Source organism: Pollachius pollachius (genome assembly GCF_949987615.1).
Source record: "Pollachius pollachius genome assembly, chromosome: 5".
Lineage (NCBI taxonomy): Eukaryota > Metazoa > Chordata > Actinopteri > Gadiformes > Gadidae > Pollachius > Pollachius pollachius.
Window position 1 is genome coordinate 9,638,206 of NC_136938.1, and position 16,212 is coordinate 9,654,417.

At 46.0% G+C, this 16,212-nt stretch overlaps 1 protein-coding gene across 1 annotated transcript in view; it reads left to right on the forward strand.

Annotated features, from left to right (window-relative positions):
* Positions 1 to 15,581, forward strand: part of igdcc3 (immunoglobulin superfamily, DCC subclass, member 3) — a gene marked incomplete at both ends in the record, with an annotated part of 56,365 nt that extends 40,784 nt beyond the window's left edge. The window contains 7 exons of the mRNA XM_079736482.1: positions 7,279 to 7,526; positions 11,394 to 11,558; positions 12,460 to 12,648; positions 13,020 to 13,124; positions 13,322 to 13,457; positions 14,206 to 14,419; positions 15,462 to 15,581. Of these exons, the coding sequence (XP_079592608.1) occupies positions 7,279 to 7,526; positions 11,394 to 11,558; positions 12,460 to 12,648; positions 13,020 to 13,124; positions 13,322 to 13,457; positions 14,206 to 14,419; positions 15,462 to 15,581 (1,177 nt within the window). The remainder of the gene's footprint in view (positions 1 to 7,278; positions 7,527 to 11,393; positions 11,559 to 12,459; positions 12,649 to 13,019; positions 13,125 to 13,321; positions 13,458 to 14,205; positions 14,420 to 15,461) is intronic.
* Between the last annotated feature and the right edge of the window lie 631 nt (positions 15,582 to 16,212).

The window sequence follows — 16,212 nt, forward strand, 5'->3', positions numbered from 1 at the left end:
AAATCAATAGAGGGAAGTTAGTGAAGTGAATGAATATAATGCTCTGAGCTGCAGAGTGCAGACCTTCACTCGCTCACAGCCATACTCACTCCTGCTTATCTCGCTCTTCTCCTCTCTCTCTCTCTCTTTCTCAATCTCAGAGAGAGGAAGGGAGGGGAGAGAAGACTAATACAGGGAGAGAAAGTGAGATAGACAAAGGGAGTACGAGAGAAGGATAGAAGGAATAGAGTGTGAGAGAGAGGAGAGAAAAATGATGAATACAGCTAAAAAGAGAGGCTTGAGGAGGATAGAGACAGAGAGATAGAGCGAGATATATAGCTACATATACAGAGAGAGAGAGAGAGAGAGAGAGAGAGAGAGAGAGAGAAAGAAAGATATATCTATAGAGAGAGAGAGAGGGAGAGAGGGAGATTTAAAGCTACACAGAGAGAGTGACAAAGAGACAAAGACAAAGCGATACAGAGAGAGAGAGCGAGAGAGGCAGAGCGAGAGAGAGAGTGAGCAGTGGGGTCACAGTGTGACAGAGTTACCACTCTCTTACCTTAATATATGACCGTGCACACGAATCTCATGGATTACAAACGCTGCACAGTGATTGGTTAAAATGACAGGTCTCAGCCCGCGCTCTGCCATTAGCTAATTAGTTCATAAACTGCGCTAGTTGACCACAAAATGCAGTCGACCATTTAAGGAAGAGAATGGCTTAATCTTTATCTCAACCGATTCATAGCCAGGCTCTTAGATGTTAAAGTAATTAGATACGAGACATCGGCCTCTCATTCATCGTCACAGAACCTCTTTGTGTATTTTGTGTTTGTAATCTAAACAAGCCAGCCCAGTGTGGGCCTTTAAAGCTCATTAGAATTCAGAGGCAGGAAGAGGTTTGCGTGGAGTCTAAAAGGCTTCATGGTGGATGTTTAGTCAATCTATCACATTGTGGCTTTTATTTATGCTCCCAGAGAGAGAATGGATTGGGCATTGGTAGAAGGTACTGCTCTGTCCCCCAAGCCAAGACAACAGTAATCGTATGTAAATGGGATTCGGCTATTTGCAGCCTTACTGTATCCGATAGAGCAGCCTCACACACCTGACAGAGAGGCTTTAATTAATATGTGTGGTTTGCGTCTCTATGTGTGTTTGTCTGTGTGTAGGTGTGTGTGTTTGTGTGCGTGCCTGCATGCGTGTGCGTGTGAAATGTGTGCAATGGAAAACATCATCTTGACCTTCAGCGGCAAGCGGACACGAAGGCAAACAGAATTGATTTCGCATTTCATTCACGCACACGCGTGTCCTGCACAGGCATCCACACAGACAAACATATGCATGCACTTACATTAATCACAGCAGAGCCAGGACACACACACACATCACATGCGAACGCACGCACACAGTACTGTGTCAGGGTAAGTCATCACTCATTCCTGCTGAGATAATCAAACATGCTAATGCACAGCCTCGTTGCCCTCTATTCAGCACACACACACACACACACACACACACACACACACACACAAAATCACATATGCCTACAGGCACACCACACAAAAATCCACATACACACTCATTAACCCTTAGACACACACACACACAAAAATAGCAGTAAAGTAGTAGGTGGTTGTCTGTAAACTATTGTTGGCCTTTAAGTGTTCCCTGTTAGCTGTGTGATTCTAGGTAATAGCTGTTTTGTTTTCACGTGATATCGCACAGCTAAAAGCAGCTAACAATATTCACTGCCCTAATCTCTGCCCTCTGCCCACAGTTTTTACAAAGGTAGAGCAAGGCCACAGCTCCTGGGGCGACCTTGATGTATAGTTCACAGACATGTGGTTTAAAGGAAGGCCAGCTATAAGGGGAGACTTAAGAGTGTGAGTGGTAACCTGACTCACTGTATATGAATGTATGAGCAGAGAGACACAGAAAGACACAGTGAAGTGAGAGAAAGGAGAGAGAGAGAGAGAGAGAGAGAGAGAGAGAGAGATAAAGAGAGATAAAGAGAGACAGAGAGAGCGACACAGAGACAGAGAGAAAGACAGAGCGAGAGGGGTAGTGCTCCTGTGCTTTACAGGGTTATATTTATCAGAGGGCTTTGCTGAGTTGACTACTTTGGACCCTGCTGGTCTAGCAACTCTATGAAGACTCTCCCAGCGCTCTTGTTAATGGCGTGTATGTTGGCTCACCTCTTTCCAGCTGACTGGCCAATCACATTACAGTGTAGTAAAGCTTGACTGGCCGGAGTGACGTAATGGTTGTCTCAGCCTGCTCCCAGGAAGTTAATGAGCCTCTGATTAAATTTTTTCAGATTCATTGTTTTTTTTTTATTTAGGGAATTTCATTGGGCATACTTTTTATATAATCAAGATATATATTATCTTTGATGGTATAAAATTAGACAATCAAACAATACTATTAGGGCATAAGAATGATAATACAATTTAATACAATACGAACTTATGTTTAAAAATGTATGCTAATAAATATAATACTTATATCATATTAAGAAGTTAATATACTTTGACTATATTTAAATCTTTTATTTTAACAGGAACTCTCTGAAACCTGTTCTATTAAAAGGGGCTATGAATAAAGAGATAGACATTATTACTGTTTTAACAGATGTTCCTTTAAGGGGACAACCGCCCCTCCCCAACACACACACTGTCCCCATTCCACAGAGGTAAGGACAGGGTCTTGGCCTTGAACTGTGACCCTGTCTGCAATCAGTCAACTCCCTGCTCTCCTATCCCCTCCTCTCAGAGAAAAATCCCAACCCCCCCCCCCCCCCCCCCCCCCCCCCCCCCTTCCGTCTACACACATACTCACGCACAACCTCTCACTCAACACACCCCAAACCCACCTCCACACCCCAACCCAACCCCCCCTCTCGCCTTTGTCCTCCCTGAACCATTCAAAATGGCCTTCGGGTATTTGGACAGTTCAGTGTTCTGGGACTTGGTCCTATCCCACTTGTTTTATCCATGGGTCCTTTTGTATGCGTGTGTGAGAGTATGTGTGTGTCTATTTGTCCATGAGTGTCTGTTTCAGTGTCAGTTTCTGGGTGTCTGATTTTGTCTGCTGAGAGCCCATGTACGTACAAGCCTCCATTTGTGTGTGTGCGTGTGTGTGTGCGTGTGTGTGTGTGCGTGTGCGTGTGTGTGTGTGTGTGCGCGCGCGCGCGTGTGGGTACGTGTGTGTGTGTGTTCCTGTGCGACGCCTGTCCAAACATCATCTGTGGGTTGCCACGGCAACTGTCAGCCTGGTGGCGGCTGAGGAGTCAGCTGACGGCTGGGGACTGTCAGCTCCTCGGGGCCCCGGGGTCAGAGGTCATGCTGGTCCTCGGGAGGGCCCCTCTGGCTTTGTGTGGCCCCCGGATGAAGCCCACCTGCCACACTGGGAGACGGGGTGGGGGGGGCCCTCTCCATTGACTGTGTGTTCTCAGTCCTCTCCGTACCGCCAGCTGACCTTGGAGACGACTCACCTTCCAGGCAGCGGTGCGCCTGGGCGAGTGTCCGCGCTACCGAGCCATTAGCTGTGCTCGAAATCGTTCCCTATTCACTTACTATTCCCTATAAAGTGTTGAAGATATAGTGCACTATATAGGGAACGAACACACGAGAATTCGGACACTACGCTGAACATTTCTAAACGACCGCATTGCATTGTGGTATACAGGGATAACATGTAGGGAACATCGTATGTTCACTCAAATTTGGGGTATTTTATGTCCACTATAGAGTGAATGAAATTCACCACTGGGAATTCAAACACCACTAGAAAATGGCGAGCATCCTATATAGTGCACTATATCCGCGATAGGGAACGATTTCGAACACAGCTCTTGTCTCTGGTTGTGTGGCTTCCCCGCGTCCCCTCCTCCGCACATTCCTGCCGGCGGTCTCACTGATAGCCTCCGATTGCTCTCCGCATCAATAGACACGGCGCCAGAACAGGCCTGTTTGATTCGATTCACTAAACCGCAGACAGGGTGAATGAGGGTGTTCAAGCTGCCTGTGTTGGACTAGTCTTCAATCTGAGATCGCAGCCCTCTGTAGGGTCACGCCCTCTTTAATAAGACCATGCTGGGCATCTTTAGATTGTCCTAAAACAACATGATTTCGGGCACTAAACCCCGTCTCTCAGATTAGGCCACACCCACTTCCGACTGTCGTAAGACAACTTGCTTATTATTATTAAACCCCACCGCTTGGATCAGGCTACACCCTCTTGTCAAACGACAACATGCCCCAAAACACACACACACACACACACACACACACACACAAATCCAGGCAGCAGAAGACAAATTGAAAATAGTTTAATTAAGATGGAGGCATCCATTTACTGTGAGCATGTGCTGTGCGGGCAGTGACACACTTTGCATGCAGCATCTGTCCTGTTCCGGGCCGAGGGGCCTCATCTTCATATCACATTCAATGTTTTATATTTCATTTGTCCTCAGGACACAAATAAGATGGGGGATTCATGGAGGTGAGAGGGAGAGTGAGAGAGAGGCTGTAGAGAGGCTGTGGAGAGAGAGAGAGAGAGAGAGAGAGAGAGAGAGAGAGTAGGAGAGTAAAGAGTGTGAGTGTAAAGAGAGGGAGAGAGAGAGAGAGAGAAGAAATAGAGACTTAAATGGAGAAAATAATAGAAAAGGAAAAATAAACTGAAAATGAGAGAAAAGGAGAGAGGAAACGGGAAAGGGACACATAAATCACACCCAGTCGTCGTCACGAGCAGAGGAGAGCATGAGTAAGGAGGGGAGAGGGATGGGGAGAGAAAAAGAGGGAGGGAGAAAAAATATGTGACATGACGAGAAAAAAAGAGACTTTCGAAGAACTTGGAACTGAAATTGTTTTTATTGGTGTGTGTGTTTGTGTGTGTGTGTGTGTGTGTGTGTGTGTGTGTGTGTGCGTGTGTGTGTGCATGTGTGGTTGTGTGGGTGCCTACTGCCCACACATGATTTTGTGAGTGTGTATGTTTACATACTGGCTTACAGAGACGTTGTGTTTTTTGTGCCAATAAAAATATGATTGGACGCTCGTTCTTGCAATACAAAGGCACTTTATTTTTAGCGCCTGCATATCCAGCGTGTGAGGTGTGACTTTACAGGGAACAGAATGTAATTAATATTACGATCATTAGCAAAATGAGGAAGTCAACACTAATTCCTGGTGAAAAGATGAACCACAGCCTCGCTATACAGTGTTCGCTCACTCAGTTTCAATTACCTGAGTCTAAATCAGTGATCACCACAAAAAAAAAAACAGCAACTGATAAAGGAAAGACAACACTAGATAATGTTATTGTGATTGATCACTTAAAAGACTTTCTCTGTGATAAAGGGCAGACTGTAGCTGTGTTTAAGGACTAACAGACTAAGGACTAAAATTACTATTTTAACGGTCTGAAACCCAAGTGAGAAGCGCCAAGCGCAAGTTGCTTTGTGGGCAGTTCTATGGCGATGTCGCTAGTTTACCGGCGCAAATCTAAAAAGGGTTGGTCTGAAGTAACCTAATTACCCGTAGGTGTTGTTTGGGCGTAACGTACAATAAACCAATGAGAGTGCCATCTCCCTTCCCCTTTAAGAGCCATGAGCGCATTTGAATCTGACATGTTGATATTTTGACAGCGCGTCTGCAGTCTCCAATGAGACAGATGCACATGGATTTCAAACTTCAAATGGCTCAGTTTATGGCCAAATAATATGGCCTAATTCACACATGGAATAAGGTTTTCTCCCACAACTTCAGAAATACTGAGTCCTAAAATAAATTTTGACAAAGAAAAGTTAACACACATGATATGCGGCAACTGTGGTTCTATTTAATGATATACGCAATACATTATAAACATCGTTTCTTATCAGTATTGTATGCATTATCGTTATCAACTTGTGTTCCTAATATGCATGTGCCCCCCCGTTAATATACATTGCCATGGACTGTATTATGCGTCACGTGTTGGTTTTGCGTGTGTTTAAACAGATGGACGCACACACACACGCGCGCCCGCGCTCACAATCAAATATCAATCCTAAAAGTTATGGGCATGTACACGATGTCTGTGTCAAGAACATGTGTGTTTGCTGTACGGTGTTTGCAGATGCATTGATTTAAAAGTACAACTTATTACCGCTGTATCAGCTGTTCTTTCCCAAATAATTTACCAAGAATGTGTGGCTAGGTAGATGAGAGAAGCAAAGTGTATGCGCGAGGTGCACAAGCAACATTATGTATGCGCCCTTAAAATAGCATCTGAACAACGCGCCACTGACTTTAAACCAGGTATTTCCTGGTTTGTGGCGCAAGTGATTTCTGAAACTGCAAAATAGCACCAGGGAACGTTTGCGCCAGAACACGCCTCCTCCTTTCGCCGAACCGCCCCTCGGGGCGCAAGATCAATCCCTAATTTACCGACGCGTGGCACAGGAGGGAAAAGAACGCTCTGCGCCAGTTGCAAACTAGCAACGACACATGCGCCAGTGAGAAAGTCAATTGCGCAGGATGCAAGATAGGGCCCTGTATCTGTGTTAAAGGACAGACCGTTACCGTGACAAAGGACCAACTGTAACTGTGACATAACTCTTACAGACTGTAGCTGTGATAGAGGACCGACTGTCACTGAGATAAAAGACAGACTGTAACTGTGATACAACTCTAACAGACTGTCACTGTGATAAAATACCAACTGTAGCTGTGATACAACTCTTACAGACTGTAGCTGATATAAAGGACCGGCTGTAGCTGTGATAGAGGACCGGCTGTAGCTGTGATAGAGGGCCGGCTGTAGCTGTGATAGAGGGCCGGCTGTAGCTGTGATAGAGGACCGGCTGTAGCTGTGATAGAGGACCGGCTGTAGCTGTGATAGAGGACCGGCTGTAGCTGTGATAGAGGACCGGCTGTAGCTGTGATAGAGGACCGGCTGTAGCTGTGATAGAGGACCGGCTGTAGCTGTGATAGAGGACCGGCTGTAGCTCTGATAGAGGGCCGGCTGTAGCTGTGATAAAGGACCGGCTGTAGCTGTGATAGAGGACCGGCTGTAGCTGTGATAGAGGGCCGGCTGTAGCTGTGATAGAGGACCGGCTGTAGCTGTGATAGAGGGCCGGCTGTAGCTGTGATAGAGGACCGGCTGTAGCTGTGATAGAGGACCGGCTGTAGCTGTGATAGAGGACCGGCTGTAGCTGTGATAGAGGACCGGCTGTAGCTGTGATAGAGGACCGGCTGTAGCTTTGATAGAGGACCGGCTGTAGCTGTGATCTCTCCGTGTCTCTCTCTCCCGCAGCACGCTGACCATCTACGGCATCAGCCAGGACGACGACGCCATCTACCAGTGCATCGCCGAGAACAGCGCGGGCTCCACGCAGGCCAGCGCCCGCCTCACCGTGCTGTGGGCCGACGGGCTCCCCGGGGCCCCCACACAGGTGCGGGCCCAGGCGTTGTCGCCCGGCGCCATCCAGGTGTCCTGGAAGGAGCCGGAGCAGAACACACAGGACATCATCGGCTACGTGCTGCACATCCGCCGGTCGTCAGGTCAGGACCACACGCACGCATGTGCAAGCACACACACACACACACACACACACATGTGCATAGCACTCACATACACACACATGTGCATAGCACACACACACACGTGCATAGCACACACACACACACACACACACACACACACACACACACGTGCATGGCACACACGTGTGCATAACACACGTGCATATCACAGACATACATACACATATCACACACACACACACACACACACACACGTATATGTCCACAAACACACACACACACACACACACACACACACACACACACATACATGTGCATATCACAAACATGTGCTTATCACACACGCCCACACAGTAACACACATATGCACACACATGCATATCTCACACACACACACACACACACACACACACACTTGCATGCATATGCATATTACACATACACACACATAAACTCGGACTCACACTATCCGCAGCTTCTAGAGAAGTAGGTGTAATTAAAAAGCAAAGTTCTCAACACTTGCACATTGACCCCGCCCACTCCACTACTCCTCCTGCATGCTCCCTGTGATTGGCTCTCGATGAGGGCGTTACCAACGGTGGATGGCTCAGACACTTGTTGGCCCAGAGCAACAGTACAATATAATGGTCAAGTAGTAGTAGATCATGTATGAGGGTGTGTGTGTGTGTGTGTGTGTGTGTGTGTGTGTGCTGCTCTCATCTCTAGCCGATGGATATTTAAGAGTCACAAGGTGGCAGACAGTAGCACTGCTGTAATTACCCAATAATGTCCTGAGAGAGATGGTGAGAGAGAGAGGGGGGGAGGGAGGGGGGGATAGCGAGAGAGATCCATAAAGCAGCTCTGTGCGGGGGTCTCTCGCCCCTCTCTGCGTGTCATTCTGTGGTCCAGTGCTTCCATTTGATTCAAGTCCTCGGGGCAACATTAGATCACCTGACATAACGCTCCTGACAGAACAAATATTGGAGGAATCAGCAATAACCATAAAATAACGAGTGCGGATTGCCTTTATTGTACCATACGTAGATTTATTATTCATCTCTTCCCTCGCCCTCCTCCTGTTTAATACTGCTCCTCTCTTCCATGCACCCTCTCTTGGTAGCCTGCCCCCCCTTTCTGTCTCTCTCTCACTTCTCCTCATACTGTATTCTATTGTCATATCACCAACACGTAAATTAATGAAATGACTAACTTCTCAAGGTGGAATAAATACAGATTTATGTATATTCATTGATATAAAATGTATGAGCGTCCACATGATTGGACGCTCACATATATATTCATAGATATAAAATGTATGAGCGTCCACATGATTGGACGCTCCATATATATTTATATATATAAAATGTTTGAGCGTCCACATGATTGGTCTCTCCCTGTCCCTCTCTCTTTCTATGTATCATTCTACATAACTCTCCCCATCCACTTTCTTTCTACCTCCTTTCATTCTCCCTCGATGTAACTTCAGCTGTCTTCCTGTCTCTGTATGTCTCACTTATCTGTCTCTCTCCCTCTCGTTTCTGGAGGTTGTTGCGAGTGAAAATGAAAAATTCAGAGCACCGGATTGATGACAGTGGTGGAGATCTACAAAGCCTTTTGCCCCCCTCTAGGGGAATACCCTCTCTCTGTCTTTAATGACAGTATGGAGAGAGGCTGTCTTCGTCTTAGCTGCAGGAGAGCTGTCCTCACTCGTCTACTAAAAAAAGTGACCTCTTTGAGATTAAATAATGGAGGACAATAAGTGCTGTTTGCTGACTATAAAATAATCTCAAAAGCGTTGGCCAATGGTATGAAAGACATGAGGGATCAGGTTGTGCACATAGACCAGTCAGATCAATAACGGATAACATAGCCTTCATCCGGGAGTATTTGGAAATCTCTTGTTTATTGGATCTCCCTGTTCTTATTACCACGGACCAAGAAAAGGCATTTGTCCGGCTGGGGCCACAATAACTCTGGAAAGTCTAAGAGGCTTACGGTGGTTTCCTTGCCAATATCAGGATTGTTATGGCATTGTTTAGGTTATTCACCAGAGCTGCAATGTCTCTGGGATGCTGTACTCTCTTGAAATCAAACATTTACTGTGTAGGATTAGGAAAGAGCCTAGAGTGGTCATGGTAGCTGATGGTGTCGCTCCATTTTGTCGCACACACACACAGATGATGTTAGTCTAGCTATTAGGGAGGATGGTGGAGATTAAATGTTGAGACGGATTGTGGCGCTGTATGGGAAAAATGTCATCCTCAAACATGAATTGGGCTAAAAGTAGGGCATTAATTGTAGGAAAATGTCAAAAGGAAAAAACAAACCTACCTTAAGTGCTTGCATTGGCCACAAACGCAATCAAGTACCAAGGAGTTGACTTGGAGGATGAGCCAGTGGTCGTAAAGAACTGGGAAGCAGCGGGGCAGACAATGCAAGGCACTTTTAAGAGATGGAGATGGCTTTTTCCCTGAATGCACCATTATTGCAAACAATCTGGGGGTGCCTGTATTATGACAACGGCATGGCGTTTTTGGTCTCCCTGCAGGTCTTTTAGCAAGGCTCACGGCATTATTCTAGATTTAAGCTGCACTTGATACCGGAGTTTTGAAAAGCCTTGTATAGGCTTTTTTTCTATCTAACCCAGGAGTAGGCCAGCTGAACTTTGGTAGGGAATTTTGTACTCTTGAGTTTTAATCTTCAATATTTGCCAGCATTTAAGTCACTAGCTACTGAGGGAGCCAACCTTAAATGGGGCTTGTCTGGATATTCCCTGGCAACCTGGAATTTAATGAGATGTGGTGTGGTGACAGAGAAGGAGCTTGACAACTGACTGGTGGGAATATAGATGACACCGTGGTGTCTGGCTGCCAAACTGGAGATCCACTCTATTCAGTCCATGGAACAGCTTCTTGCAAGCTTCAGGAATAGCTTATCAGAAGAGGAACAGATACCACGTAAAGATAGGTGTAATGGACTGGACTGATGGCAACAGATCTGAAAAACATTTTTTCCAAGGTTGGGCTTTAAATCTAAACTAACAGAGTCTGAGGTGCTGAGCCCTCTTATGGAGGTAGGGAGTAACGTTTGGAGGTAGAAAGGATACACCATGAATAGAACATTTTAGAAAAGGACAAACAAAACCAGCTTGGGGCGTGTTATACAAGACACCTTTGACTGAATGCATCAGTGATCTCCATTTGAATATCCTAATTGCAGTTAATGCATTACATAGAAAGTGATCAAGCAAAGAGAGTGTTGCAACACACATATCGTAGTATTGAAAATTTGAAGAATCTGGGACCCATAAAAAAATGTGGGATTTTGACAGTGTTTTATTCTCTTCAGTTGATTTGAATAAATTAGCTACAAGACGGTTGTTCTAAAATGTACTAGTGTTGCAATTAAGTGCAACTCTTTCGCTCTCTCTCTCTCTCTCTCTCTCTCTCTCTCTCTCTCTCTCTACCTCTCTCTCTCTACCTCTCTCTCTCTCTCTCTCTCCCTCTCGCTCTCTCTCTCTCTCTCTCCCTCTCTCTCTACCTCTCTCTCGCACTCTCTCTCTCTCTCGCACGCTCTCTCTCTCTACCTCTCTCTCGCTACCTCTCTCTCTCTCTCTCTACCTCTACCTCTCTCTCTCTCTCTCTCTCTCTCTCTCTCTCTCTCTCTCTCTCTACCTCTGTCTCGCAAACTTTAATTCCAAATTAAAATGGGAAATAAACATCCAACTGCCAAAGCACTTTAAAATCACGCAAAGACAAAAATAACAAACTGCTGTAAAAGAAAGTTTAAGAAAAGTACCAGCACAAGGACAGTCTGAACACGAGGGAAAGGAGTTCATCTAACGGGTTCCCTGTCTGTGTGTGTGTGTGTCTCTATGCCCCCCAGACCCGGTAGAGATGGAGTACCAGGAGGCGGTGAGTAAGGTGACCCTGCAGCAGGTGGTGGGAGACCTGGAGCCCTCCACCAGCTACAGCTTCTACGTCAAGGCCTACACCTCCCGGGGGGCCAGTAAGCCCTCCAACCCCGCCACCCAGAGCACCCACGGAGAAGGTAACACACACGCACACGCACGCACACACACACACTCTCTCTCACTCTCTCACTCTCTCTCTCTCTCTCTTTCTCTCTCTCTCTCTCTCTCTCTCTCTCTCTCTCTCTCTTCTCACTCTCTCTTTCTCTCACTCTCTCTCTACTCTCACTCACTCTCTTTCACTCTCTTGGTTCTAGTGTTAAGTCTCTCTGGGTTGTAGTGTTTATTCATATATATCTCTGGATTTGGCTGTTAAAAGAATCTCTGGGTTCTACCATTACATCTATCTGGGTTCTACTGTTGAATCTTTCTGGGTTCTATTTTTAAATCCCTCTGGGTTCTTCCGTTGAATCTCTGGGTTCTACTGTTGAATCTCTCTGGGTTCTACTGTTGAATCTCTCTGGGTTCTGCTGTTGAATCTCCCTGGGTTCTACTGTTGAATGTCCCTGGGTTCTACTGTTGAATCTCTCTGGGTTCTACTGTTGAATGTCCCTGGGTTCTACTGTTGAATGTCCTTGGGTTATACTGTTGAATCTCCCGTGGTTCTGCTGTTGAATCTCCCTGGGTTCTGCTGTTGAATCTCTCTGGGTTCTACTGTTTATCTCTTTGGGTTTTGCTGTTGAATCTCTCTGGGTTCTGCTGTTGAATCTCTCTGGGTTCTACTGTTTATCTCTTTGGGTTTTGCTGTTGAATCTCTCTGGGTTCTGCTGTTGAATCTCCCTGGGTTCTGCTGTTGAATCTCTCTGGGTTCTACTGTTGTATCCCCCTGGGTTCTGCTGTTGAATCTCCCTGGGTTCTACTGTTGAATCTCTCTGGGTTCTACTGTTGAATCTCCCTTGGTTCTGCTGTTGAATCTCCCTGGGTTCTGCTGTTTATCTCTTTGGGTTTTGCTGTCAACTCACTTCTGGGTTTCCCCTGCAGTGCCGCCACCCCCGTCCTTCTCCACACGGAGGATCAACAGCAGCGTGGTGCAGGTACTGTGGGATCCCTCCTCCAAGATGGGCCCTAACAGCGGCTTCAGGCTCTTCTACAGACGGACACACGCGCCCCAGTTCACCGGCCCCTTGCTGTTCCCCCGCAACGCGTCCCGCTACAACATCTCCCAGCTCGGTCAGAAGATTGCAACACACAAACAGACAAAAAAAACATACACACATAGTTACACACAGATACACACAAACAAACGCATACACAGCACGACAACACGCATTCTACAATAGCATACAGGCCACGACAACACTCCACACACCGCACCACACAAAAACACACACACACACACACACACACACAAACACAAACACACACTGTGCCACACTCATACGACACACACTCACACAGGTTAAACCATGACGAACCAACCCGTCCTCATCATCGCCCTTACTTACCTGTGTGTTTTACCTGTCCCTCTTCCTAAAAAGAGAACAACGATGGGGAGGGCTGATGTGTGAGTTGCGCTTACTATTTTCTCCGGCTCCTTCTAGATCCTTCTCTGGTCTATGAGATCAAGATGCTCGCCTTCAACCAGCACGGAGACAGCAACACCACCGTGCGCTTCGTGTCACTAAGGGAGACGGTGGAGAAATCAGGTAACCACATCCTCCTCCACCCTCACCCCCCCTCCATCCACACCAACATCCTTATCTGTGCTTTGGTTTGTGGTGCATCGATTTTTGTTGTCGTTGTTCTTGTGTTAATGTGGTATTATTTGTGTGTTTGTCTGTTTGTGTGTGTCTGTGTGTGTGTGTGTGTGTGCGGTTGACAGGATGTGTGTGTGTCTCCTCAGTGCTGAGCACGCCGTGCGACTGTGTGAGGGACGACCACGCCAGGACGTCCACCACAGGCATCATCATCGGCATCCACATCGGCATCACCTGCATCATCCTGTGTGTGGTCTTCCTGGTGTTCAGCTACAGGGGCAGGTGGGTGGCGGCGGCACCATCCCAGAGACACGCTGTACACCCACGTGGTGGATCCATGCTGCGTTAGGAACGCACCGGGAGATACATTGGTCCCATGCAACTGTGTTTTTAAATGAAAACGACTAGTGTTGATTATTATGAAAAGTAATAGTAATAATAATAATACATTTAATTATAAAAAGCGCCTTTCAAGGTATCAAGGACACTGTACAAATAATGTGCATGTAAACTATCAAAGTACATACATAGTCAATAGCAGTCACACACATGATCAGACAACACTGAGAATATGGACATAAAACACAGGGACGAAAACAGAGAAACAAGTGTACAGGACGGACATGGATGTAGAGATGTAAACAAAGTTAAACAGAGGAAAATAAAAAGAGGTGGTGCAAGTAGAATCAGGAGGCAAAGGAAAGTTGAAAAAAAATATGTGTTTTTAACTGAGTTTTAAAAGTGGGTATTTTTGTGCTTTGTCACATCACAAGCGGCTCACAATAGTAGCTCAGGAATATCAATATTGGCCAAGAAATTTGATATTATTGCAAATTGAAATAAAATATATACTAACATGTGTATTGTAATGTGTGTTGGTGCGTGTGCGTGTGCGTGCATGCATGTGTCTGTATGTTTGCGATTGCATGATTATGTGTGTGTGTGCGCGCATATGTCTGTGTATGCATGTATGTCTGCATGTGTGGTTGTATGTGTGTGTGTGTGTGTGTGTGTGTGTGTGTGTGGTTAGGTTATTGATGTGCAAGACAGTCCAGGCCACACCCCCAGCCGGGCGGGCCTCTGTGCTGGAGTCGTCGTCGTCCCAGGGGGCATCAGGGATGATGAGGGCCCCCTCCAGGAGGGAGGTGGAGGGCAACGGCAGCGTGGCCCGCAAGAGCTTCCCTGAGAGCAACGAACTGCAGAGACTGTTCTCCACTGGTCCCAAACCGGGAGACACGTTCATGGTGAGCCGAACACTGGTCTAACTCATTACACAACACATACCTGGTGAGACTAATACTAGTCTAATGATACACAACACATACCTGGTGAGACTAATACTAGTCTAATGATACACAACACATACCTGGTGAGTCCAACACTAGTCTAATGATACACAACACATACCTGGTGAGACTAATACTAGTCTAATGATACACAACACATACCTGGTGAGTCCAACACTAGTCTAATGATACACAACACATGAGACTAATACTAGTCTTTGAAGACAGGAGTCTGTTTGAGACATTGAGATTTTGAGACTGTAATAAAAGTTACTTTGATAAAGGACAGGATATTACTGGAAAGAGGACTTATAGACTGTAACTGTGGCAAAAGATTTATTGATTATAACAGCGACACAGGATTTTAAAAATTGAATGGCAATGGTAGCGTTTCCGACGCTGTCAGCATTATGATAAATAACCAGGCTTTTACGTCCTTTTCAGACCTCGCGTCAAGAGGTAGCCTGCATCTAAATCCCCTTTATCGATTACCAAAACCCCCTTCCGAATTGATCTGGGACATACTATGACTGCATTAATCACGCATTTGTCTTGTAATCATTCACACTACTCGGTCATGGAAACCCCTCTTCAATGATTTACCTCTGGGTTCCCATGTTTTCTTATTTTTCACCTATCCTATTTGAAATATCAATTTTTCAGAGTAGCTAGAAAACCTTCTTGACTAGTGTATCCAAAGCCATCATTTGTGTTGTAATGGAAAAATTCTGAAAATTATGCATAGGTCTATCCATGTTTGCATATAGACAATCTTTCATCTTAGAATAAATAAAAACTGCCCAACTGAACATGTGAAGCTAGCCAGTTTGTCAAGTGTAAGCCAAGCGTGTCCAATATTGGCTCCAGCGAATGGTCGCAGCTGAGCCTATTGAGCGAGTAGCCCATATGCTAAGTCGCCACAGGAAGCAAATGTAAACAAACATGCTTCAGCCCTCTCATGGTAGGATTCTAAAAGCTGCCCTGCTCTTTGTGTTTCCAGTCGGAAAACAACATGCAGCTCTCCACAATACCCCTCGACGAGTTCAGCTTGGAGAGAGACGCCGAGACGCAGTTCCAGCAGCCGCCTGCAGAGGGTGTTCCTCGTCAGGACCAAGGCTAACGGTGTATGAAGGCCGATTTCTCACACCACCCTCCACAGTGGCGTGGACTCTTTCGCTCACTCAGGTTACACCTTTTTTTCCTTTATTTTTTTAAATCAATAAGTTACAAATTATATAAGGTCCGAGACCGAGCCCTGCCGTGCATGTGGCCCGGTATTGGAAAGCTATCGGAGAAAAAGGTGCTCGCAGTTAGCTTTGCAAGGCAACTGAACGGTCGGCTTCGTTGATTCGGTACTTCTTCATTTTTTTCGGATTTTCCTTGTTTCATTTTTTTTGTCGTTTTAATTGCCAGCGGCACGCTGTCCGAATATTGAAATCTCTAAATATATATAAGTGCTACATGATGCGTATTTATTGGTGTTAGCACTACTTCTTCGGATGTGATAGACTGCTGCTGTCCACACTCCTCCTACCCATGATTCCTCAGCCTCGGCGCCAGAAGACTTCGGCGCTCCTCCAGGGAGTTCATAGATTCTGTCTCAGGACTTTGTTTTTATTCATATCAGCAGTTTATATTTTCAGTTTTTTTATTTGTATTTTTCAGCCTTCGTACACGCGATAGCCTTGGCTATGTGAACTTTTTAGGACTGAACAAAAACCTACCTCAGCCGTGATGAATGTGTTGTGTGG